Source organism: Sceloporus occidentalis, unplaced genomic scaffold (genome assembly GCF_023333645.1).
Source record: "Sceloporus occidentalis isolate IW3139 unplaced genomic scaffold, rSceOcc1.0.p SCAF_138, whole genome shotgun sequence".
Lineage (NCBI taxonomy): Eukaryota > Metazoa > Chordata > Lepidosauria > Squamata > Phrynosomatidae > Sceloporus > Sceloporus occidentalis.
In genome coordinates this window covers 987,455-1,010,577 of record NW_028317118.1, presented here as the reverse complement: position 1 = coordinate 1,010,577, position 23,123 = coordinate 987,455, and the positions used below count along the sequence as shown (strand labels likewise).

The 23,123-nt window shown below is 38.9% G+C and overlaps 1 protein-coding gene across 1 annotated transcript in view; it reads right to left on the bottom strand.

The window, feature by feature from the left end:
• Positions 1-368: 368 nt before the first annotated feature.
• The window catches only part of SBNO1 (strawberry notch homolog 1), a 28,495-nt gene continuing 5,740 nt past the window's right edge, over positions 369-23,123 (bottom strand). The window contains exons 4-32 of the mRNA XM_089499588.1: positions 22,668-22,977; positions 21,596-21,696; positions 20,028-20,124; positions 19,157-19,317; positions 18,869-19,002; positions 18,682-18,772; positions 17,601-17,762; positions 16,872-17,007; positions 16,658-16,763; positions 15,638-15,791; positions 14,288-14,470; positions 14,048-14,145; positions 13,372-13,523; positions 12,866-13,063; positions 12,291-12,458; positions 11,616-11,785; positions 10,036-10,167; positions 9,340-9,475; positions 8,434-8,546; positions 7,580-7,651; positions 7,139-7,238; positions 6,594-6,668; positions 5,801-5,947; positions 5,153-5,247; positions 4,927-5,019; positions 4,368-4,505; positions 3,692-3,768; positions 2,592-2,785; positions 369-1,902 (exon numbers count right to left, since the gene is read on the bottom strand). Of these exons, the coding sequence (XP_089355714.1) occupies positions 1,760-1,902; positions 2,592-2,785; positions 3,692-3,768; positions 4,368-4,505; positions 4,927-5,019; positions 5,153-5,247; positions 5,801-5,947; positions 6,594-6,668; positions 7,139-7,238; positions 7,580-7,651; positions 8,434-8,546; positions 9,340-9,475; positions 10,036-10,167; positions 11,616-11,785; positions 12,291-12,458; positions 12,866-13,063; positions 13,372-13,523; positions 14,048-14,145; positions 14,288-14,470; positions 15,638-15,791; positions 16,658-16,763; positions 16,872-17,007; positions 17,601-17,762; positions 18,682-18,772; positions 18,869-19,002; positions 19,157-19,317; positions 20,028-20,124; positions 21,596-21,696; positions 22,668-22,977 (3,936 nt within the window). The 3' untranslated portion in view covers positions 369-1,759. The remainder of the gene's footprint in view (positions 1,903-2,591; positions 2,786-3,691; positions 3,769-4,367; positions 4,506-4,926; positions 5,020-5,152; positions 5,248-5,800; positions 5,948-6,593; positions 6,669-7,138; positions 7,239-7,579; positions 7,652-8,433; positions 8,547-9,339; positions 9,476-10,035; positions 10,168-11,615; positions 11,786-12,290; positions 12,459-12,865; positions 13,064-13,371; positions 13,524-14,047; positions 14,146-14,287; positions 14,471-15,637; positions 15,792-16,657; positions 16,764-16,871; positions 17,008-17,600; positions 17,763-18,681; positions 18,773-18,868; positions 19,003-19,156; positions 19,318-20,027; positions 20,125-21,595; positions 21,697-22,667; positions 22,978-23,123) is intronic.

Here is a 23,123-nt window from a genome sequence, read left to right as displayed (position 1 = left end):
TTAGCTGCCACATCGCACTGTTGACTCATGTTCAACTCCTAGATCCAACTGGAGGCAGCACTGATCCAAACATGCCTTTTGACTGGAGTGGGACAAGCTCAGAACAGAGTCAACAAGGCACAATCCACAGGAGGTGAGTAATTTCTGCTATAGTGGCTGTGGTTGACTTGTAGGTGACGCAGCAATGTGTCTGATTGGAAAAAAGCAAGGGCAGAGCTGGAAATCATGCAGAGACTCGAGAGCCTTTTAACTATTTAACTTGAGGTATACAGCAGTTCAGGAAATAAGTGGCACGAACTTGTCCCACAATTCAAACACAAAAAGGGTCTTAGAATTGCAACCAATTCATTAAAAACAGGACTCATTGCTTGTTAGAACAATAGGGTTTTTTTGTTTTGTTTTGTTTTTTTAATTTGACACCTACAAGATTTCGGTATCTTGCAGTTCTGTGGACAGGTTTATACAATCTCAAATTTTCAATAGTGCAACCTGTGCAAGCAAGAAAAATGACAAACATTGTCCTTCACTTTCTTATAAACATCTACTATTATAGGCAAAACAAAACTTACCCATATTTTTAGATAAGTGACTATTCACATTTTGTACATGTACAATTTTAAACAGCTCCAGGATAAACTCTACAATGTCTTACAACATAAAAGTATTCAAATTACGGGGCAACATAAAAAATAAATCAACCCAGCACATACATCAGACCCCTCACGTGCCACTGCCCCCCCTCCCCAGTTGTCTAATTTACAAGTTAAGTAAGATATTCAGTAACAAAAAAAGGCTTAAAAAAGGGATGTAATGTGAAATGGAAGTAAATTTGCATTTGCGTTTCCTGAAATCTTACTGGGAAGGAAACAGGCGAAAGAACGAAAACAAAAGAAACAGGCTTTTTTAAAAAGCCTTTCTCGCAGCACACATTAAGAACACCATTAATACATTATTTTTAAAAAGGAACTTTTTAAAATGTTTAAGATGTTTTCGTCAAACACGCACAGAAGAACACGTTGCAGATTCAAATATGTAACTTATAGGAGAAAGCCAGAAAAAAATGCAATCATGGTAGAAATTCCATTTTTCAAATTTTTTTAAAAAATGGACTCTTCAATGCTGCACTGAGATTGTACGTCTCTCTCCCTCCAAGCTGACTTCTTGTGTGGGTTTCTCTTGCTCATGTCTGATCTGAAGACATGCACGGCCAAAACAGAAATGGGAGCAATCTTGAATGCATGGTTTGCAAACTTCTAAACTTCATGCTGCTTTGTAAAATAAATGTACTCTTTCGTATAGATTGAGACCTCTGTCACCACCAATACTATATATATATATATATATGTTGCCTTTATATATGAACTGAAAATACATGCATCTGAGGACCTCTCCTGCAGCAATGGCACCTATATGCTGCATTTAACCCTGAGCACTGTAATGACAAGGTGAATGGACAGCTTGGTTGGGAATTTTCAAGCCTCTTCAAACACAAAAGTTATGATTTGTAGCTCAAGTAGGACAAAAACAACTGTAAAAAGAAGCACTACAAAGAGCACAAAAGAATTTTTAAAAAAAAGGACACACGGACCACTGTAAAGCAATGGTTTGGCTTTCAGTTTGACCACCCTTCAGATGCCTCTTAACTTCTGTACAGTTCTAAGCATGATGGAACTGAAAGTTATTTCTTTGGAATCTGTCCCTGATATTTTAAAAAATATGTAATGATACACGCTTTTACAGCCAAATACCAAAGACTCTCTCATGCATTGTTGAAGTTGGTAATGCTCTGTGGGTGATGCTGCTGCCATATCTGTTGCTGTTGCACTGCAAGCTGTTGAGACTGGTCTGAGGTTGACAGAAGGTTTACAAGGGGGGACACACAATTTGCGGGAATGATCAGCCCTGTAACAGAAGAGCGGATTGGATTTTATGACAGTCATCCATAACATTGAAATACATGCAACATTTCGTCTTGGCTTAAACTGGACTGCCAGGGTAATGGATCAAGGGTAGGCATAACTAGCTGTTTGGCTCTAACAGTTTATGGCATGTCAATTCCAGATGCTGTAACTTCATACACATACTTAGTACCGCACATGCACCAAATCACAAAATTTACCAAGGCAGGTGGTACAAACCTTAAGGACATATGCTCTTCTGCTAATTTTAATCTCTTTTAAGGTCAGTTTCCTCTTCATGTGGGATAGGGCACTATTCTTATCCACTACAAAGGTGATGGTTAACAACAATTGCAGCTTTGACTGTTTCGCCTCTGATGTTTGCTTCATTTAAAATTCAGAGATGAAGCTGAAAAGGCTACTAGAGAAATGCTTAAGGGCTTGTGTCCACCCAGTAGATTTTTTTCACTTTGTAATGCAGGCCCCTTGCTTTTTCAACGTAAGATGCTTCCACAATACAAAAGCAAAACAGGTTGCAGACTGAGATACACAGCCTTGGGGGGAAAGATAATGCAGAGTATAGGGAGCAGGTAGGCATACTTTTCAAGACAGACCAAAATTCATTATGTATGAGAAACCAGTTGCACAGCTCAGGGGCTCCTGGCCACAGAGACTCCAAGACATATCACTCACCTACAATTCTTTGTCCATCCTCTGTTCTTAGTCGAACAATCTGCATTTTAACATTGGTACCACTCACTGAAGCTAGAACGCCTTCCACTTTCGTCCAGACACTCAAGACTGAACCACACAGGACATAGTAAGTCCGACAACGTAAACCCACTTCGCAAACCAGGCCCAAGCCTGCTTTTTTACAGTTGCCTCTCCTGAATAGGGGGAGATGGAATTACGACATTCAATTTTCTTAAAGCAGAAGAACAGCCCACGTTTACTTTTCCATAAAAAGTAACACATAAGGAGGATGAACTTGTATGAAGAAAATGGTAAGTCAATTATTTTCTCAGATATGTGATATAGACAAAGAAGAACTCCTCCTTACTCACTATAAAGCTTTGTATCATTACTGCTGGTAGCAGTCATGACAGATATGACAGAAAATGGAAAAATAACAATTGGCTAAACATTGGGGATTACCAAGTTAATAGCATTGGCTGAAAAAAAAAAGATGGCACATCAAAGTAGACACTGCAACTGGAAAAACCAAATAGGCCTAGAAGCACGGTATCCATTTATTTCACTCATTAACAAAGCAGGCTCTACTTAGGCCCTAGCAACAGTTCTACAGAGTAGCAAGGTAAGAGCTATGCTGGCAGGGAAACTCAAGAGTTTCCCTGACAGCATAGCTACTGATCACCCGACTTGGGAGAATTCTGGAATTTTAACTACAAAAATTAACCTTTCAAAGCTCTGACATAGGAATCAAATGCTTCGGAATACCCTCCACCCGCTAAAGGGAAAGTCTCTCAATCCAGCCATTTCTCACGAAACCTATGTACAGGCTAAGCTTAAGAAACAGTACGGAAGTCTGTGATCAGTTTCACACACAATTATTGCAAAACCCAGGTAAGACTAACACTCCTGGTTAGGTATTTGGCACAGTAAAGCTAAAGCAATCATTTCCCCACTTTTTATGTTGAAGCTTCCTTCTTATATGCTCCCACACTGAGCTACTATCCCCAAATTAAGCCTGAAGAAATCAAATTGTGTGGAATTTGCGCTATTCGCTCTCTCTCTCTCTCTCTCTCTCTCTCAATGACTTTTTCAGAACTTACCAGTAAGCATGGGTGCAAGTGTCTGCAGATGACGTGTACTGCTCTAACCAGTGAGGAAGAGCATCATCAGAAGATACCTGATAATAAAATAATTATTAGATGTATTATGGTCAGATTTGACTATTTGTCCATTCAGATGCAACATCAATTCATGATCTGGATGGGACGAAATAGCTAGGTCTTGAGGAACTTCAAGCTTGTGTTATTTTAGCCACATGTGTGAGGTTTGGCCCCTGTTCACACAATTTGAACCATAATTCGACAACCTGGGTAGGAAAACTATGGCTTGCAAAGCTACATTTGAACGGTACCCTTTCTAGGTATGCATTTGACATTTCTCAGGCAGCCTCTTAAAAGTGCTGGAAGTGATCTTCAGCATCAATGACTGGATAGGATAGTCAATCAATGTGTGGAAGAGGGCAGCCCACATTAGGATATGCAACTAGCCAGGAAAAGTATGGGGCCAGAAGAAGGGACACAAAGGTAATAACTGCACGTAGAAATACACATATTAAATCCTTTAACATCTAATTTTGACACTTTCAATGGAATTCATACATATCATGAAAATTTTTGTTATCTCTGTTAACCAAGACCATTGACTTAATATGTTTTTTGGGAACATCATATATAAGAGGAAGTAGTCAAAACTGATTTAAGTAAAGCATCAAATAACCTTTTTATATTTTTTCTTTATTTCTGCATAGGTTTCCAGCTTCAATTGTTTTCCAGTATTTGGTCTATAAACCAGGAAAAGCTTTTTTTTGGGATTCACTTCCTTCATCAGAATGGCAGTTTTCTTGTTGTTTCGTATCTAGAAAAAAGCCAAGTGAAAATGTGGTTTAAACGTGTCAAGGTTTCAGTCACCTACTCTGATGAAACATATAATGTTCTCCAAATGCTCTGCAGGAGAACAATTAACATGTAGACTTATTTTCCTACATGAAGTTTTGGCTCAGTTGCTAGCAACCCTTCATTTCTTTCACAATCACTCGCCCACATTAGAGGGAACTCCTCCTCAATTCTCCCTGTTCCAGTGTGACTAGATGAGCAACAAAATGTCACCAAAGTGTAAAGTGATGCACAACAGAAAGCTATTTCCAAGTTTGTATTCATGTACTTAAAATGTAATATATGGACAATTAAATTAACGTGCTTTTGAGTAGTCACAATTCAATTTTCCTTTATGAAAATATGTTCATCAACTAGACATTTGCAGAGAACGTAAGTCTTACCTGTAGAGATAAATAAAATCCATCTTCTGGTCCAGTCTGCTCAGCCCAAATCTTAGTTGCTTCTTCCCAAGACATCCCTCTCTCCACACTGATCTGTAGTACATTGAAGCATGAAGCATATTTAATCAAAAGTGTTGGAATCAAATGTTTTATTATTTCACAGTTTGAAAGGAACTTAACAGCTATGCCAAGATTAATATTAAACCAGAGGAACCAAACAACTTACAGTATACAATTCAACGTGTCCTGAGGTAGAATATCCTGGTGTTAGAAACTTTTTAGCATCTGCTTTCCTCACTTTTTCATCTCCTGAGCCCAGATCTTCAAGAAAAAGGAGACACAAGATACATGGTGCTGTATCAGTAAAGCCCATACAGAAGAATCAAGGATAGATATATCTAATGACTGATGTGTTCCTGATGTGGCATATGTGAAGAAAAGGTCCATCTTCCATACCACCCCTCTTCCACTGAGCAACAATACCCTTTTTTCTAGGGCTTCCAAAGGAAAAAATGGACCCTTGCTCACTTTGCCACTTCAAGGGCTAACATGAGCAATATAGTCATTAGGTCTGGGGGACAAACAGCCACATTGAAAGCTACTGAAACAGGAACAACCAACAGTGACTATGGAAGGGGAGCAAATGACAGAAGAACAGAACAGTCAAAGTAGCAGCTATCAGGAAAGTGGGTGACCATATAAGACGTACTAGGTACCAATAAAAGATGCTGTCTTGTTCCTGGCAAGGAGGGCAGCATACAGTTGCATGGTGTCATGTGGCTGTTGTTTTCATCTGCCTCTATTACTGGCAATGGAGCATCCTGACTCCCACAGAGGCTCTGTGTAACAAGCTGCAAGGTTTCCCTACACTTACCTAAAATGCCCATATCGTATCTTCCATTCTTTTTTGCATTCTGTATTACTGCATTTAGCGTGTCCGAAAAATACTGGAACAATGCATTCTGCTGATGCACTTCCATACCCAGAATTCGGTTCAGGAATTTCCCTATATTGTTGTAATCTAAAACAAGAATACATGAAGCAATTTAAGACAGAATCCAAAAGCTTTTGAAAATATTTTTTTGTTTTTGAAAATATTCTGAACAGGAAAAAAGCAGACTGAAATTCTAACCATTTATCCTAGACAAATTTGTGGAGGATAAGGCCATTAAAGGCTATTCATAATGATGGCTATATATTATCTCCACGAACAGAAGCTATGTGCCTCTGTATACTCATGGCTTGGGAACATAAGCATTGTGCTCATGTCCTTCTTGTGGGATTCCTGTTGGAGAATAAACAGTTGACCATCTTTCAGTACATAGAGCTGTCATGTACTGGCTAACTGCACATGGAGTTTGTCTATTTTTTGTTTCCTGCTTACAAACATGCTTTGCACTATTCTCTCTACATCAGTGCAGTATGAACAATTCCAAGATTCCACAACACAGCCACATCCATTCCTGCCATAACAGCATCTACATCACTTTTTGCTCTATGTCCCATAGCATCTTCTGTAATGGGTCAGAACAATCATAGTTCCTAGAGCTTTTATCAAAGGCTTCAGATTCTTCCCCAGTATTGTTTTATTCTAACATGGAGATAACTGTTACTGATTTTGAGGCTCAGTGCCTCCAATTCACACAGACATTAAAGAACAAAATTACCTTTGTCAAGTGTTAGAATTCCTGACCGGTCTTCTACATTTATTAGTCCCACACCTATTAATCCTTGTCGGACATCTAGGAAGAGAAGAGGGACATTACTTATTGAGTCTGGCATGGGCTACATCCTAAAGACTCACTAGCAGGTTTACAAAAACGTGACCCAAGTATCAGACAGTGATGATAATGAGCTCTAAAATAAATAACAGCAGCATAAAGGTGTGACAAGGTTTACTAGACAAAGACCTGATGGGCCTGCAATTAAGAGTGCCTTTATCTGAAGTGTTTGTGTTCCTATGAACCAATGAATTTTAAAAAGCCGTGTAGTTAGAACATGATCTGTTAAATTAAATTTAGCAAACCTGTTTAAAGTATAATCCAATCTCCTGATTAAATTGCACAATTCCATTTCAATTTGTTCTACAAACTGGTTATTTATTTATTTACTTACTTCTTTGCTGTATTTATACCCCACTCTTCAGCCAGAAAGTCTCTCTTTTTTAACTCACGCAAGTGATTCCTAAGCACTCAAAAATGAATTTATATACCTTTAAAGAACTCTCCTGGATAGTCAGCCGGCGGAGAGACTAATGCAGAATCTAAGTTCACAATGGACTTCATTACTATTTCCAAAGCATTTCGGCCGTACTAAGGGGAAAGAGAAAAGCTACTGTAATGAACATAAATATCGACATCTTTCTTCAACCAACAATTTTAAAAGGCTATGTTAGGCTGTTGCAGCAAAGCAAAAAGTCATTGCCATCTGCAGGTGTAATGTATTTTAGCATGGCTGGGGGACCAACAAAATCTTTTGTTGGTCCCCCAAGAAGTCAAGCAGTTTCATCTTATAAGACTGCTATTTACATTAAAATATAAAATACTTCTCTCAAAAGGGAAACAAAAAACACAGAATGACAATAGTTATACATCTTCCAAAATGAAGTCACATGGTAGGGCATGGCTTCTTACAAATGGACCAAAATTCTTACCTTGTTGTCAAAGTTGAACCTGCTCAGATCTCTTGTTTCTGTTGCTCTTCTGTCACCATGAGTTAGAGCTCCCTGTTGAAAAACAGTAGCTTTATAACAAAGACAATTTCTGTCCTTTAACAAAAACTAAGCTACATGCTGCAATGCTTTGTAAAAACAACAGCAGCAACCTAACACAAACACAGTTCAATTAAAATAAAACTTATACAAGTGGATGCTTGCGTCCCATATTATTCAATGTTGGTAACATGTGTGTGGATGTGTCAGTACTGCCACTGAACAATATGGGACAGGGCAATCCGGACAGTCAAATCCCGATACAAAGGGTACGCTCTAACAACCAAATAAACTCACCAAGGTATCTACACAACAAAACAGCCAATACAAACACTGGAAAAAAATCCTGCCTTTATATTCTGTCCTGGTTCTAATAATTAAAAATGAATTCACACTGCCAGAATTGAGAGAGCACCAAGAATCACCAGCACTGCAGTTATCTGCTGAATAATGTATTACCAAAAACTAGTACACTTGACCCCTGGGTCATACAGAAGCTAACTTTATTGACAACTGAACCTTACTTCAACACTAGCAATGGGACACTACACCAAGGTGAACAGGTCAGCTTAGGCAGTACAAGACAGGCCACATAGAACTCCCTCCTCCAACAGGAAGAAGCAGCTAAAACGCTAGCAAATACCCCTCCTGAGCATATTCCAGCATAAGCTGCTTCATTCTGTCTAATGATAGATCTTAATGGTGTAACTGAAAAAGAAATCATTCTAGCCATTAACTCTGAATCAGAATTCCCTTTTGCATTCCTTGGTCCAAAGTCTGGTCAATAATCATCTTACCAAGCTTTCCAGTCGTTTGGCAACAATAGATGCAAATCTTTGCTCTCCTGCCAGCTCAGAAATTAGGAAGACATATTCCGGTGCAGTAACTTGGTTGGACCTGTGAGTTCGGCCTAAGTATTAGGGAGAAAAACAAATTTTGTGCATTCAGGTCAGGCCACCACCAAAATATTTGATAGGGAAACAGGTTATCTCCTTCCTTTCCCACAATGGTTGAATCTACAAACCCAAACAGTGGCTTTCACTGTGTTACAAGAATTCTAAAAATCTGTACCAGCAATCATTTATTTCTGAACAGTTTATGAAAGCCTACTGACCAATTTTTTAAGCATAACCATGAGAGAGAGAAGTAGCACATTCAAAGATATACTTTCAATTCATGTGGGTCAACAGAAAGGCCTAGACAGATTATGAGCTTGGTTAAAAATGCACTTTTTGGTAGGCTGGCAAGACTAGAAGAAGGAAAACTGTGCTCCTTTCCCAGAAAAGGAAGGAGTAAAAAAAAATTGCATGGCTCTGCCCTTGGAGCAAATGTTAAGTCAAATCCTAGGTAAGACACCTTCCTCCTACTCCTGGCACATGGGATGAAGTAGGAGGAAAAACTGTGAGAGGAACCAGGGGTTCAGTATGTTAAAGCAGACTTGTATGATGTGACTTAGACCCAGCCAATAACTTAGCTCATGCATCCTTGGATGGCTCCTTCCTGAATTTACTTTTGATGTACAAAACCTAGCAAAGACTGAACGCCTGTTCATCAAAATATCGTTCAATATGTAAGCCTACACACATTCTTTTAGTAGCTTCACTGTATTAAAAAGAGTTGTCCAGTACTGATTTGTTAAAACTGTAAGTCCCTTTACTCATCATATTTACAGAGAAGCACCATTTTTAAGTGTAACTACTCACCAAACTGCTGTATCGCCCTATCTGCGCTCCATGGCAACTCCAGAGTCATATGCACCCTACGTCGCTGGTTTTTTGCTCTTCGGTCTGCCTGCAGTGATATGCCTGAGCTGGCTGCTTCAGAGATAATGGCAATGTTCTTTTAGACAGAGGAAAAAGGAGAAAAGAGAGGTGTCATTTCGCAAGAGATTAGTTTTTCTGTGACTGTGAACAAGCTGAGTATTTTGGGTAATACTCTAAGCCCTTGACAAGCGAATCAAGAAAATGTGATCTTTGTTTTACAAAAGTAATACAGAAACATAACAGTTCTACAGGAAGTTTTGCAAATTCCTCTTGTAAACTGCAGATGTTTTGGGCCCAGCTCCATTATTCATAATGTGGAAAAAGTGACTGCAGCACGTGATACTCAGAAGATATCAGCCTCACTTTTCTTACTGATGCACCCACAGAATATACTTACTACACGAGAAACGATCCTGCTTTGGTCCTTCTTGGCAAACTGATACATTGAAATGTTTTAAGCAAGAACTCCGCATAACCAGCTTAGGGTTTTTTAGCCCTGCAGAACCAGCTCAGTTTTTTGTTTTTTTAAATGTAACTACAATACTGATGTGTTGTGTGTGGGAGTTGCCAATAAGACTTAAAGCTTGTTGATCTACTTTACATGAATTTTAATTGAAAAGACCAAAAAATGGTTACCTTATCACCATCCATGAATCTCTGTTTCTCTGTAATATTTAAGATTTCAACAGGAACATCAAGCTCAGACCTTGACTCGTAAGAGATGCTCCCATCATCATTACTCACAACTCTCCCTTTGCGACCTGTCATCTGTGAAAGAATGAGATGCTTCAGCAAGCTACATAATATTTTAAGGCACCCATTAAACACTTCTAACTCATGGCCTCTTTTATGGCACCCCAAGAACTGATCTGATGAACCAACTTGCCCATTTCTGCCATGCTTTGCCCACCAGCCTGACTTACACTAACAAACTGACAGACTAACTCAGGTTTTTCTTTTCCCCTTAAACTGCCTTACCTTGATGGCACTTATAGGTTTATGACTCTGGAGAATGGAAATTTGGATGGAGATGGGTGGGTTGATTGGTCAGATCCTAAGTGACTACCTTTAGGGCACTCAATATCCAGTAACAAATAAATATATAATAGTTTTTCTCTTTGAATAGCAGATTCCCATGGTGTTAAAACTGAAACTGCTCAGTTATTCACATTTCAAGGGAGAAATTGACATAAAAACATTTCTTTCAACCCATCAAGATGAAATATAACACTTGAATTCTGAGTGGGCTATCCAGCTTTTTAATTTCCCGAGATCCACTTCCATTGTGCTAAGGCTCTATTAAAACATTAAACTCTTTCATTTTGCAGTCCCTTATGCATGTCCCAGAATATCTGACACAACACAAAGTTTCGGTGTTGCACTGCAACAGTCTATCTATTGTAAACAGTGCAACAAAGCTTGAGCTGGTAAAGAATGGGATTCTATTCTAGCTGCTCCTAATGTAGCTATGTACCTGCCTACAATGGGCAAGACAAACAGCAGTTGGAAATGACTTGAAAGCATACAACAAACACAACAACGAACCCCACAGGCATAGATGGTACTATATAAAAGCAAGATGTGTTAGAAATCGCTTTTGCAGAAAATTATCCTAGCAAAACTATCTGCACAAATACTTTTATGCCTCTTCTTGAGAGCAGAATTGTTTAGCTTCAGGTGCTCACCCAAAGGAGGAGACCAAGAAAAAGTGACAGCTGTCTGAACTTGAAAGCTAGTTCTCAAGTTTACTTGAAAGCAAGATGAAAGCTAACTTGTGAACCTAACAAGCCCTTCTGTAATGCAGGGATGTCATACCCATTTGTGAACAACACCTAGAGGCAACACATTTGTTTCTAGATGATGTCAAGGGCAAAACAACATACAGCTTTGAGATCAGGCCAAGACTATTATTGCTTTTAGTCATGAAATATATGATCACAGGGCAAGTTGGATCATAAATTCCTCACTAAATTGCAGACTTTCTCCCAACTTTCCAAAGTTCAGGTCAATGAGTGCACAGGTATTTGGGAGACAAGACAAGCACTAGGGAGTTATTTTGTAAAATTACACTTTTTTAGGAGTACATGAAACAGTTAAATAATGTTTCAAACATGCTAAGCTACCTGTATATATACACATCCTTTCTGTCTTGCTATTTCCAAAATTTACTAGACTGACAAGTCTTGTTCCCAGACTACTCAAATCCCAGAACCTACCTCAGCTACATTCTCCGGACCACCCAGTTCATCTATAAGCTCATCCAGTGTATTAGGAGGAAGATCTTCTGACAGTTTTTCCAATTTATCCAGCAATTCTTTTTTCATCTGCTGGGCTCTTTCAACAGCATCCTGACTTGTTACAAAACCGGTATTGGTATTACTGTTAGCTGCAGATTATAAAAGGGGGACAAAGTTGAATAGTTTACATACATGGGAGTGTTGCTTCCAATAGTATGCTAGCTTCAAAACCCTACCCAGAGGCTTCAAATTCAACATGTCTGTCTTCACAAAAAACAGACATACCCTGGATCCAAAGAGGAGTCACTTAGCTGCTGGTAATGGGAATTTAAATTTTACTGTCTTTTGTCTCAGTTCCTACATGGCAAAGAGGGGAGCAGCCTCTGAGATCACTCCAAATCAGCTGAACTACAACAGAGACAAGTTCTGATACAAAATGTAAGCCTGTAACTCCAACACCATTAATTCTTTTCCTTTCCTGTATGATTTTTTTTAATGCCCCCTGCCTGACGAATAGTGGAGCTTTCATGGTTTGTATGATGTGTTTTGTGCATTTTGGCTGGCCAATAAAGTTGAAGCTCTTTTGTGGATTTTGCATTTTGTTTCATTTTGCTGTATGGCCAGCACAGTTCCCCCTAAATATATTCAACATACCGGAAATATTTGTAGTAGTAGATGTCACAGCTGTGGAGGATAGAGAACTGGGTCGTTTAGATCCCAGACCAGATGCTAATAAGGCACTCTGAATAGAATCTGGGTCTATACTTTTCTTCTTTTTCTTCTCTTTATTTTTCTTATGCTCTTTTCTGATTAGCCAGGGGTCTGAAGACAAAGAAAAAAAGTTAAAGCAGCAAAGGCAAAAGAATAGTCCTCAAATATGTGACATCACAGATTGGAGCTGGTTGCTGAATGGTTTCAGGTGTTGGCAAACTGGTGCCAAACGGTTTCATACAATGCTCAACCTTTTAGAGCAGAGGTGGGTGACTATGGAAAACTAGGGGGGCACATTAGCCTGGAGTGCATTTGGGGGCATTTGGGAACAGAAGGAAAAACTATTTTTGACCTTTTTTTGGACGAAAGGACCTTGAGGTCCACATGTGGCCAGCAGGCCACACTTTGCCCACCTTTGCTCTAGAGTCTATATAGTGGAACTGCAACAAACGGTGTGTGCAACCAAGGTAACCATTTAAAATTTTTAAATGACAAATAAGATACCCGTATTGTCTCACCATCTTCATCATCTTCACTAGATTCATCCCTAAATGGGTTGAAGTCATCGTCGTCTCCAGAACTTAAAAAATGGGAGCTCTCATTATCACTCTCTTCGTTGTCAGATGCATCTGACTCACTGTAACTCTCATCAGAACTGCTGCCAGCTAATCCTCCAGTTTTACGAGCTTTCTTGGCGTCTCTGGTAATTTCTTCACCTTGTTCATAAAAAGAGCATAAAAGTAGGTGTTCTCAAAAAGTGACACTCACTGTCTACGGAAGGGATGGGGACCATGTGGCACTCCAGAGTTGTTAAAGATGTAACTTTCATTACCCTTCACTATGGCTTAGCTGGCTAGGGCAGATGGGACATCCTTCACCACTGCTTATTAGCAAAGGACTTGTAGATGTTTAACGATCACAATATTTCAAATGAAAAATATAATATTTGTTACATTAACAGGTCCAGAGACAGTCACAGTTCAAAACTTCCAGAAGTGGTAATTACAAAAGTAACAAGCCTTACCTTTGCGTTTCTTCACTTTGTCTTCCTTGCAAGGACTGTCCCTAGGAGAACTGTGATTACTCTGCACAGACAAGTCTATTCCCAACAAGCTAAAAAGCTTCTTTCTGTCAGGAGCTGGGAAATGTTTTTCAATGAGAGACTGAAATACTCCCCTGCAGAATTAGAAGGGAAAAAATCAGCTCATTTTCTTTAAAGAAACACCCATAAGACCTCTTCCCCCAGTATTTTTAAACACTGCTGTTTATGCAATATCATCTTGAAATTTAACTTTGCCCTTCAGTACTGTTTATTAGAGCCAGCATGGTGTAGTGTTTTGAGTGTTGGACTTAGGACTCTGGGAGACCATGGTTCGAATCCCTACTCAGCCATGGAAACTCACTGAGTGAACTTGGGTAAGCCAAATTCTCTCAATCTCAGGCAAAGGTAACTCCTCTGAACAAATCTTGCCAAGAAAACCATGTGATAAGTTCATCTTAGTGTAGTCATAAGTTGGAAATGACTTGAAGGTAACAGACATCAACAATTTATTAGCCAATCCTAGAGTTGTCTTCTTTAGTCACACTTTGAAAATTAAGCTATGTGAAGAATCTATATTGATTTTTACCCTAATGTGCTTTGAATTTTAAGACAATTAAAAAGTTATGTCCAAGACTTGCATGAATGATAAAAGCCTTACTTTGCTGTAGAAACGAAGTCATTCAATTCACCACCACCTTCCTCCAAGGCTTCTAACGTTCTTGCTTCCCCAGTAGATTGCAACCCAATGACCACACACTGGAAGGAGAAACAAACATTTTAAGTGCTTCTAAATATACAGTGCATTATGCTTCATTCAGACTCCAAACCCCCCAGGCTTCCAGGGGAACAAGGAAAAAGTCTGAGAACAATTTACAGTCCGGGTCCACTTGAGACTTACTTTGCCATTTTTTATTTCTTCTCGGGCCAGTTGCACCACCCTTTTCACTTTGGATGCTATGCAGAGGTACTTGAAAAATCTCTGGTGAGCAGACCAAAACTGGCCCCACATTGACTTCTTCATCCGTTGCTCAGCATCAATGAGGTCAGCTGCTAGCTGAAATTTCTCTCTGGCACTTACCCACTAGAAAAGGAACACAACTGTAATTGTAAGCCACTCAGAACCTTTGCAGTTGAAGGGAGGGGTATAAATACTCTGAACAAACGAACACAAAATAGTTCCCCATCACTTTTTATCAGCTTCTTAAGCAACGCAGACTTGCACAACACAGCACTATCAACACAGTAAAGTATGGAAGAATATGAAATCCTCAGATAATTTGGCTCAGGCAATCTGTCTAGTTTAACTTCCTAACTACTAAGTTGTTGCTGTTAACACCAGGGGCAGGGAACCTTTGCTTTTGGGCTGAATTCCTCTATTCTGTTCAAATTACTATTTTTTTCATTAGTATTTTTAATCTCAATTTGAACACTATAGCTACATCAAGGATCGACAGTGGATCCCTTCCAACCCAAAAGAGGCTGCACCTGTCACAAGACTGAAATTCAGCAATTCAGGTGACAAGAAGCTGACATTTTTATTTAAGAGCAAGGCACGGAAAAAAAACATAAGCCTTGCTTCAAAACAAAATCATGCTCCCAGGATTTTGGTAACACCATTTCTGCTTTAAAATAAGGTGCATATTCTATCTGTGGCTTGTTCTTAAATGCAGCTTCCTGACAAATAGCAGTATAGTAGTGCCAACACTGAGATTTATTAAAAACAGCCACAGGGGCTACCTGCAACCCATGTGCAACTCACATCAAGTTACAATATTGCACAAAAAATGTATGTAAAGATTTACAAACCAGGCATGTAGCATTAATCATACTGCACTTTCTAAATTAGCTACATGGAGTTCCAATGTAGTGATTTTGAAGTAACTGATTGGAATTTGCTTGCAAAAATGTCCTCAAAAGCTTCACTAATAACATCAGGAAAACTGATTTGATAAAGCGACATTTTTATCTCTGAATTAGAATAGAAGTCAGCTAGCAAACTTCAGCCTTTGGCCCCAATCTAGACAGTTGTGATTGCATCCCATTTTAAGCAAAACAATAAACCAGTCATGACTAGCCTAAACCTCACTGACTTTAATGGGATGTTGTTAGGACTATATTTCTTTAGATCAGATCAGGGATCAATTTCAACATACAAGTTACATGTACGAAATTGCTTATCTTCAAACATCTCTAAAAATTCAATGCCTAGGTTAACCATAAGCTATGCCATAGATTTATAAACACTTACCATTTTCACAGATTTATTATACATCTTAACATAATGCTGAGAAAGCTGAACTTCATCAATTTTGAAGGTCACACCTGAAAAGCTCAGCTGCCTTGCTATGTACATCCCTCTTAGCTTCATATCCATAGCAACTATTTCCATGGCACCGACACCTCTGAAGACGAAACGGATAACATCAAGGTGATTTTAAGCATGGAAATTCTTTTCAAATATGCAGCTACTGGACACGCTGGCAAAAGACAGCACTACACGCAAGCCAGATAATGTGGAATAGTAAAATGAAATTGCTATAAATGTTGAAGCCATGGACACAGGATGATGCATGCCATGAGCCTGTCCTTGATTTAAGGAATCTCCTCCAAATATGGAGTGGATTTTGCTCATGGTCCAGTTCTGACTGACCATGATATCTGGAACCAGAAAGCATTCATCCCCTTTCCATAATTAGCTAATGTCTTTGAAGCTGAAGGACTGCAGGTACATGGCTCACCTAGCTTGTGTAAACAAGAGCTCTCAGTTCAACTGGGCACCTCTCTCCATTAATCTAGCTGGTTCAGAGAGAGGACACAAACCTTGGGGGAATGTGGCCCTGCTCTAAGACTGTGTGAATAGCAAAGTTCTAATACCATCCCAAATCATGTTAATGGCTGTCTCACCATTGTACTAAAATCAAAAACCTCAGGCAACACAGATTTACAGTTCTGAAAGCAAAACTAGACCCTTTTGATAGTCACAACTGGCAAATAAAAGGACTCTTAGTGCTAAAAGCACCTTTTTGGTAATGCATAATTCCCCGTTTTCAGAGTTTACATACAGATCCTGAATTTCCTCTCACTAGCGAAATCTTCAAGAAAGCATATGCAACTGCCTAATGAATAATGCTCAACAAGAAACTGCTTCAGAGACATTCAAATGATATTCATAGTGTTTTACTGTGATCTTCTACAAATAAACTGTATGTTCTACTACTGAGCAATATCTCCTCCAGAGTTTAAGACAGCACAATATACAAGAACATACCTTCTTTCAACAGCCTGAATAAAGTCACTAAACTCCCTAAATGGAGTTCCTTCACCCCATATCCCAAGTCGATTCATATATGCCATATTGCGTGGCTCAGATGCACCTAAAAGCAAACTCACATTTTAAAATTTTATTTCATCTTTCCATCAACTGAAAACAAATCCAAAAAGCACACAACACATATTCAGTACAGATATTAGACAATACATACCTGTGGCACTAGCATAAACAACTCTGGCTTTTGGGAGTTTATTCTGCAGCTCCAGAACAGCCAAGCCCGTCTTGGTTGGTTTTGAAGAACCAACAGGACAAAGGTTTTTAGCCTTGTGACATTCATCAAATACTATCTGAATAAATGGTTAAGGAATAGTCACTTTCATTCAACACTTTACTGCCCTAGGTAGTTTTTGCTCATATCTAAGCAATGCAATCCTAACTATAGTGGCAGAATTCAAAAATATAGCTGTGTTCATCTGTAGAATCAGTATCACCAGATGCATCTGAGGAAGCAGACTTACAAAACCTCACGCTCCAACTTCTTTCTTTAGTTAGTCTCAAAGGTGCTACAACATCTCTCTACATACTAATCCTAACCACACTAAATTAGACTGATGGAAGTTGGAAGTCCAACAAAATTGGAGTGCTACAGGTTATATAATTCTTGAAAAAAGGTAATTAAAGATCAATGAATTAACTAAATTTGCCTATATTCAGTGCCATTACTGGTACTTAACTATAAAAAGGATTTGTCAAGTTCAGGAGCATCACTCAGTTTAACAAAAACCTGTTCCAAACATCTATTAATCCTGACATTTAAAAATAGTGTGACACAAAATCTAAAACAAAGTGAAGGATGGGATCAGACATACTTTGCACCACAGTTTGAAAAGGCTCAAGGAATGTTTGGTTGCTGCACCAGGCTAAAACACTGAAAAGATACAACTCCATCAAATTCATCTCCACACCAATGAAGAAGCTGCTTGAGCCTGGTTTTGTATTTCCCTCCAGACTGACTTTCCCCAATGAGGGAAGAGTAAGTGGCAAATATGACACCTTTCTTCACACTTCCATTGTGTTTGGAAGAAATTTTTCCATATTTGAACTAAAAAAAAAAATTAAGAGTGTGAAAGAAATTCTATGACCAGCACAATTATTAGCTCCTCAAGCTTCAACTGCAAACATCTACATAAACAATTTCATTCTCACTAAGCTACTACAACTGCAAATATTATGTAACAAGAAATAAGATTCTAAACCTTTAGAGGTAAGTTTTTGCTTGAGTTTCTATATGTTAGCAACTGCTTAAAATTAAGTTTACAACACAAAACTGGAACTGACTGGGTTAAGATGAGTGGATTTATCTGAAACTGGAGTAAGCTGAACCCAGAATAAAACATAAGTAGGCAGCACTTGGTCCTACAGAGTTTCTTTAGTTTGTAAACTGGACCTAGACAGAGATGGCTCCTAAACTTGTTTTGTGCCTTTGCCATCCTGCTTGGAGAAGTTACCTTTTTAAAATACAGCAATTAGAATCTTCTAGTTCATAAGGATCATGCCCGCAGTAATGACTTAATACCAATTAATTAATGGCACTACTATTATACCACATTACTATTATACTATATTCCAAGCAAGTGTACAGTAGAACAGCAACTTGAACAGGGAAGCAACACAACTTTAAAGAGTAGGCTGCAAAAAGTATCTAGGGCCTGTTACAGACTGCCAAAATAAAGCTGCTTCGGGTCTCTTTGGAGGTATGCTGTTTAAATGATGCATGCATCCTAAGAATCCGGAAGATGCACCAAAGCTGCACTCCAGTGCTTAGGAATAGTGTGTGGCTTTGGCACGACCTCCAGACTCTTAGGACCCAGGCATCATTTAAATAGCATACCTCCAAAGAGACCCGAAGCAGCTTTATTTTGGCAGTCTCTAACAGGCCTAGGATATGCAGTGTTATGTGCATCTCACATAAGTACACCTAATGCTTATCCCAAATTGTATATAGTAAAAAGTTTCCACACCTTGTTTAATGAATGGACCAAAATGTTTTTGGCTCCAATATCTCTCAAATCTCTTTCTGCATCATATTTCAGATCATTTGAAACACTAAACCTAAGAGAGAGCAAACACCATGCAATCATGAAGAGAACAGCAATAAATGCATACATAAAAACAGGACCATGTTTTTAATGTTCGTTCGGTACTTACCATACTGCCCTTTTTCTACCCAAGAGATAGTTTTCATAAATTATACCAGCTATGGTCCTTCCTTTTCCTACACCAGCACCGTCACCTATCAAAAATCCAGCTCTGTCTCCATTAGGTAGGAATGTTTCATGTTGCTGCAGAAGAATACCAACATTGCATTCAAATTCAACACAGCAGGAGCCATTCTTCTCTCCCACCCTTTTTGCAACCAACTGAGCATCTTGTTAGTTGATGAAATAGCCTCCTATTCCACCATCCATTCAAAGTAAATGTGAAACTTTTACATACCTGAGTTGCATATGTGATTGCTTCAAGCTGCAATGCTGACAGCCAGCCACTGTCAATACTCTCTTCAGGAATTGTCGTCTTGTACCAAACTTCAGGAGGCGTAACACTGGAAAGAGAGCTGGTTTCTACCACTGGATCAGGATGACGCAGACCAATTTTTACTAGATAGAATAGACAGGTGGATTAGAATAATAGACAGGTGGATTAGAATAACAGAACCACAAAGCTGGACGAGATCCCAAGGACCATCCAGTCCAGCCCCCTACCATGCAGAAATACACAATCAAAGTACTCTTGACAGATGGCCATCCAGCTTGTTAAAAAACCTCCAAAAAAGGAGACGCCCATCACACTGAGGTCCTAGCCTACTTCCTCTCACAGGTTATGTCAGCAACAGAGAAAGTGCAATAACATCAATTTTAACATCTGCTAATGTTCAAGAACAGCATGAACTACTAAAAACGTCAAATCTGCTAGTGAAGGACAGGTGCAGTTTGTTCTCTCTTGGCATTCTTCATGATTCATACAAGGGCGGAAACATCTTTCAACCCTACGACCAAATTCAATTTCAGAAAAACTCTTGAGGGCTACATTCCAGTGCCAGGTGGGACTGAAGGCAAAGGATGAGACCAAAAATACCAAGATATTTTAGCTTGGTGCTTTTATTATCAGTACGTAAGCCTGAAGGGAGTAGTTTCAACCTTTTAAAATGGAGAGGGTGGAGACCCCACACAGAAACTGGGAAACTACTCAATGATAGTGTAATGGCTATGGGAGGAGTCCTCTACAGATGAAGAGAGGGCCGGGCTGACATCCATAACGTATGCTTACATATTGAAAAAAAACAGTGGTACGAGTTTATTAAACTTACATTTTATGGGCATATACTCTGCATATGTCTCTGCATGGCCCATTTCTTCTTCATCATCTTCTTCAGGTTCTTCTTCCTCTTTTGTTACTGGCACTTTCTGTAGCAAAAATTATTGAAAACAAAATCAACAAAGTTAAAGACTAACAAAACAGAAGAAGCAGAAATGTAAACTAAAATTCCATTTTTAAAGTATTGTCTTGAATGGAACAGAAACTGCAAATAAACACTCTTTGACCACCAATATACAATTTATGGGATCCATAAAGCCTCCTCTCCTTTCTGGATCTCTCAAAAGGTTTATCAAGACACTATGTTTCTAAAAATGTCTATTTAGATTCCAGAAAGGTCTAAGGCCCTTTGAAACAGCCTTCAAGCACCCCAACACTGCAAACGGTGTGACTGGCCAGTTTTGTTGTTGTTGTTGCAGAAGGTAAGATGTGCAGACTGCCCTCCAGCTTTAAGCCCTTGGTGCTTTAAGGCACCAACTGCCTTGAGACCCATTCCAGAGAAAGGTAAAATATAAATTAAACAAAAAGTATGAACTTTAGTGAAGTGAGAAAATTAGGTTTATTTGTCCTTTGAAGATATGAGTAGGTTGCAGTGATAGAGTGGTAGCCAGGCTTTTGTGTAAATAGACAACCTTTTGCACCTTTAATCAGCTGCAAAGTTTGTATTCTAAGCTCTGAAATTTCATAAGCAAGTTTTCCTGAGTTAAGGCATGCTGGCTGTTTTAGCCATCTTAATAATGGAAAACATATTCTTGGTGGGCTTTCAGTATTTGAATCCGCTTCCCTTATTGCTCTGTGGAATTAAATACTTTGGTAGGGGAGGGACTATTATCAAATTTGATACTGATACTGATACACCAGAATGTACACTGAAAAAATGCAAACAAAAAAAAGTGATGTGATGCTTCAGTTCATTCATCAGTCCATACGGAAGTCAGTGAACATAAAAATATAAACCAGTCCTTATTACAGTGCACCTTTTGACTTCAACAGGGTCACTAAGCAGACATACAATATTAATGAAAGAAACCAAAATACTAAAGCAAAAGAAAAACATTATAAAGTGTTAGGTCAACACAGCAACAACCATGATCATAAAGCAAAGGGGAGCAAATGTGGTCTTACAGATGTTACTGGCCTATAACTACCAGTAGCCCTAGCTTATGTAGTCAATGGTGAGGGATTGTGGAAGCTGCAATGCAAAAACATTTAGAAGGCCACAGCTACTGATCTTTGGATGCCACAGACAACATGGAGAATGGAGAATTGTCACGGCTTTAGTAAGAAAATGTTTTTAATCTGCAGTGCAGGCACTGAGCCAATGTAAGTAGGTATTGCTAAAAACTGGGTCCTGTAACAGAAAAGTACCAGGGGTCAGTTCTCTTGTTTCTGAATAGCAGGAAAATGGTCTCAGCAGATCTTTATATATGAGAAGATTTATTATAAAACAGTTCCATCCAATTCTGCCCAAAGTTTCCTTCTCAAGAAAATTGTATATTGAAGAGCAACATTACACTTCAAGGCAAAATAAACCTAATATTTTTAAGAACCTGCACCTACCATTGTTGGAGAAAAGCTTCTCATTTTTAGATCGTTTACCCATATTCTTGCTACTTCTTTCGTAGAGGCTTCCTTTTTTACAGCACCATTGCTCAAATCAGCTGCAAAGACAATTTTTAAAGCTAAGAGACTTTAATGAGCAGAATTCCTAACGTTTAGTCAAATCCTCCCCACACGTATTGTAGAAGGCTGAACTTCATACTATACAGTACATCAAGATGTATGAGTTTTCAAATAGTCCTAATTAAATTAATACTGAAATTCAGCATGTTCTGTCAGTCACACTTAAGAGGATGCTAGCAAATGGACCAGGGCTGTAACTGTAGCAGATACCCTTCACCAGAGTTCTATGTGGATCACCTTAATTTGTCTCATGTTAAGGAAAGGAAGCCCCATTCCAATTTTAGGAGTGCAAGTGATCTTACCTGGCTTAGTGGCATTAACCACCTTTGGAGACACTACTATTATTTCTGCAAAAAAAGTCAACATTTTGGGTCTCAGGGTTAAAATTCTTCAAATGAATACATAATTTAGTAGTCCCTCTGTATGCAGTTTAATAATATGATGGTATACAACACTATAGTTCCATGACAAGTTCGTCAAAGGAATTCATGACAGATCTGCAGCTACTGAACTTCCCATTGTATATCACATACTTCCTAAACACAGGATCTCAGCAGGTAAATGCTAAATCATTTCAGAGGAATGATGTAAGTAAGAAAGATGATACTTTTTAAACAAGAAAAAATGTTTCCTTAAACACCTGAGAAAAAAACGAGTCATTCACAAAAATATGACCCATTTGGAGTCATATTTGTCATGCAAACTAGCTGTGCTATATAGCTCCTCATGAACAAGCCAGTGTTATTATATCTGAACCCATATACTATTTAGAAGAGTCACATTAATTAATCAAGCTTGTACTGCAGAGCACCTCAGTTTTAAGATTTGTTTTACCAAACAACAAGAATCACACATTTTTGAAGCAAAGTGACACACTGATGTACAGTTCATACATTAATCTGTACAAATTATTTTCTGCACAGTGTGGTTGGCTCCCTACTCCACTTACTTGCAGCTGTTGCAACAGGCTGAGCAATGTTTGGAGGTGGCTTCAACTTCATCAGCTCATTAAGACTGTTGTTTCTGAGTAGATCTTTCAGCTGGATCTGGTCCTTTGAGGTTGTGGTAGTCAGGGTGTTTCGTGCCACTGGCATTGTAACTGACGGCCGGGTAGTGGTGCTAGTTTGTATAATTTTTGCTACAGTGATCGTTTGCCGGGTAGTGGTGACAGGAGTTGTTTTTGTCATTACTATAGTAGTTCCCAACGTAGGGAGCTGGTTTATTTGATTCAAGACAAAAGTTGTGGTTGATGGTGGTTGCTAAGGGAAAAAACCAGAAAGAAGGAAATGTTATTTTCTTTGTAGAAAAGGGAAGCTCTAGCCTAAGAACACACTCCTGAAAATACACCTGTCAAGTGGGTGAGAGTACTTTCATTGCTAGAACCTACCCAGCGATCATACAGGAC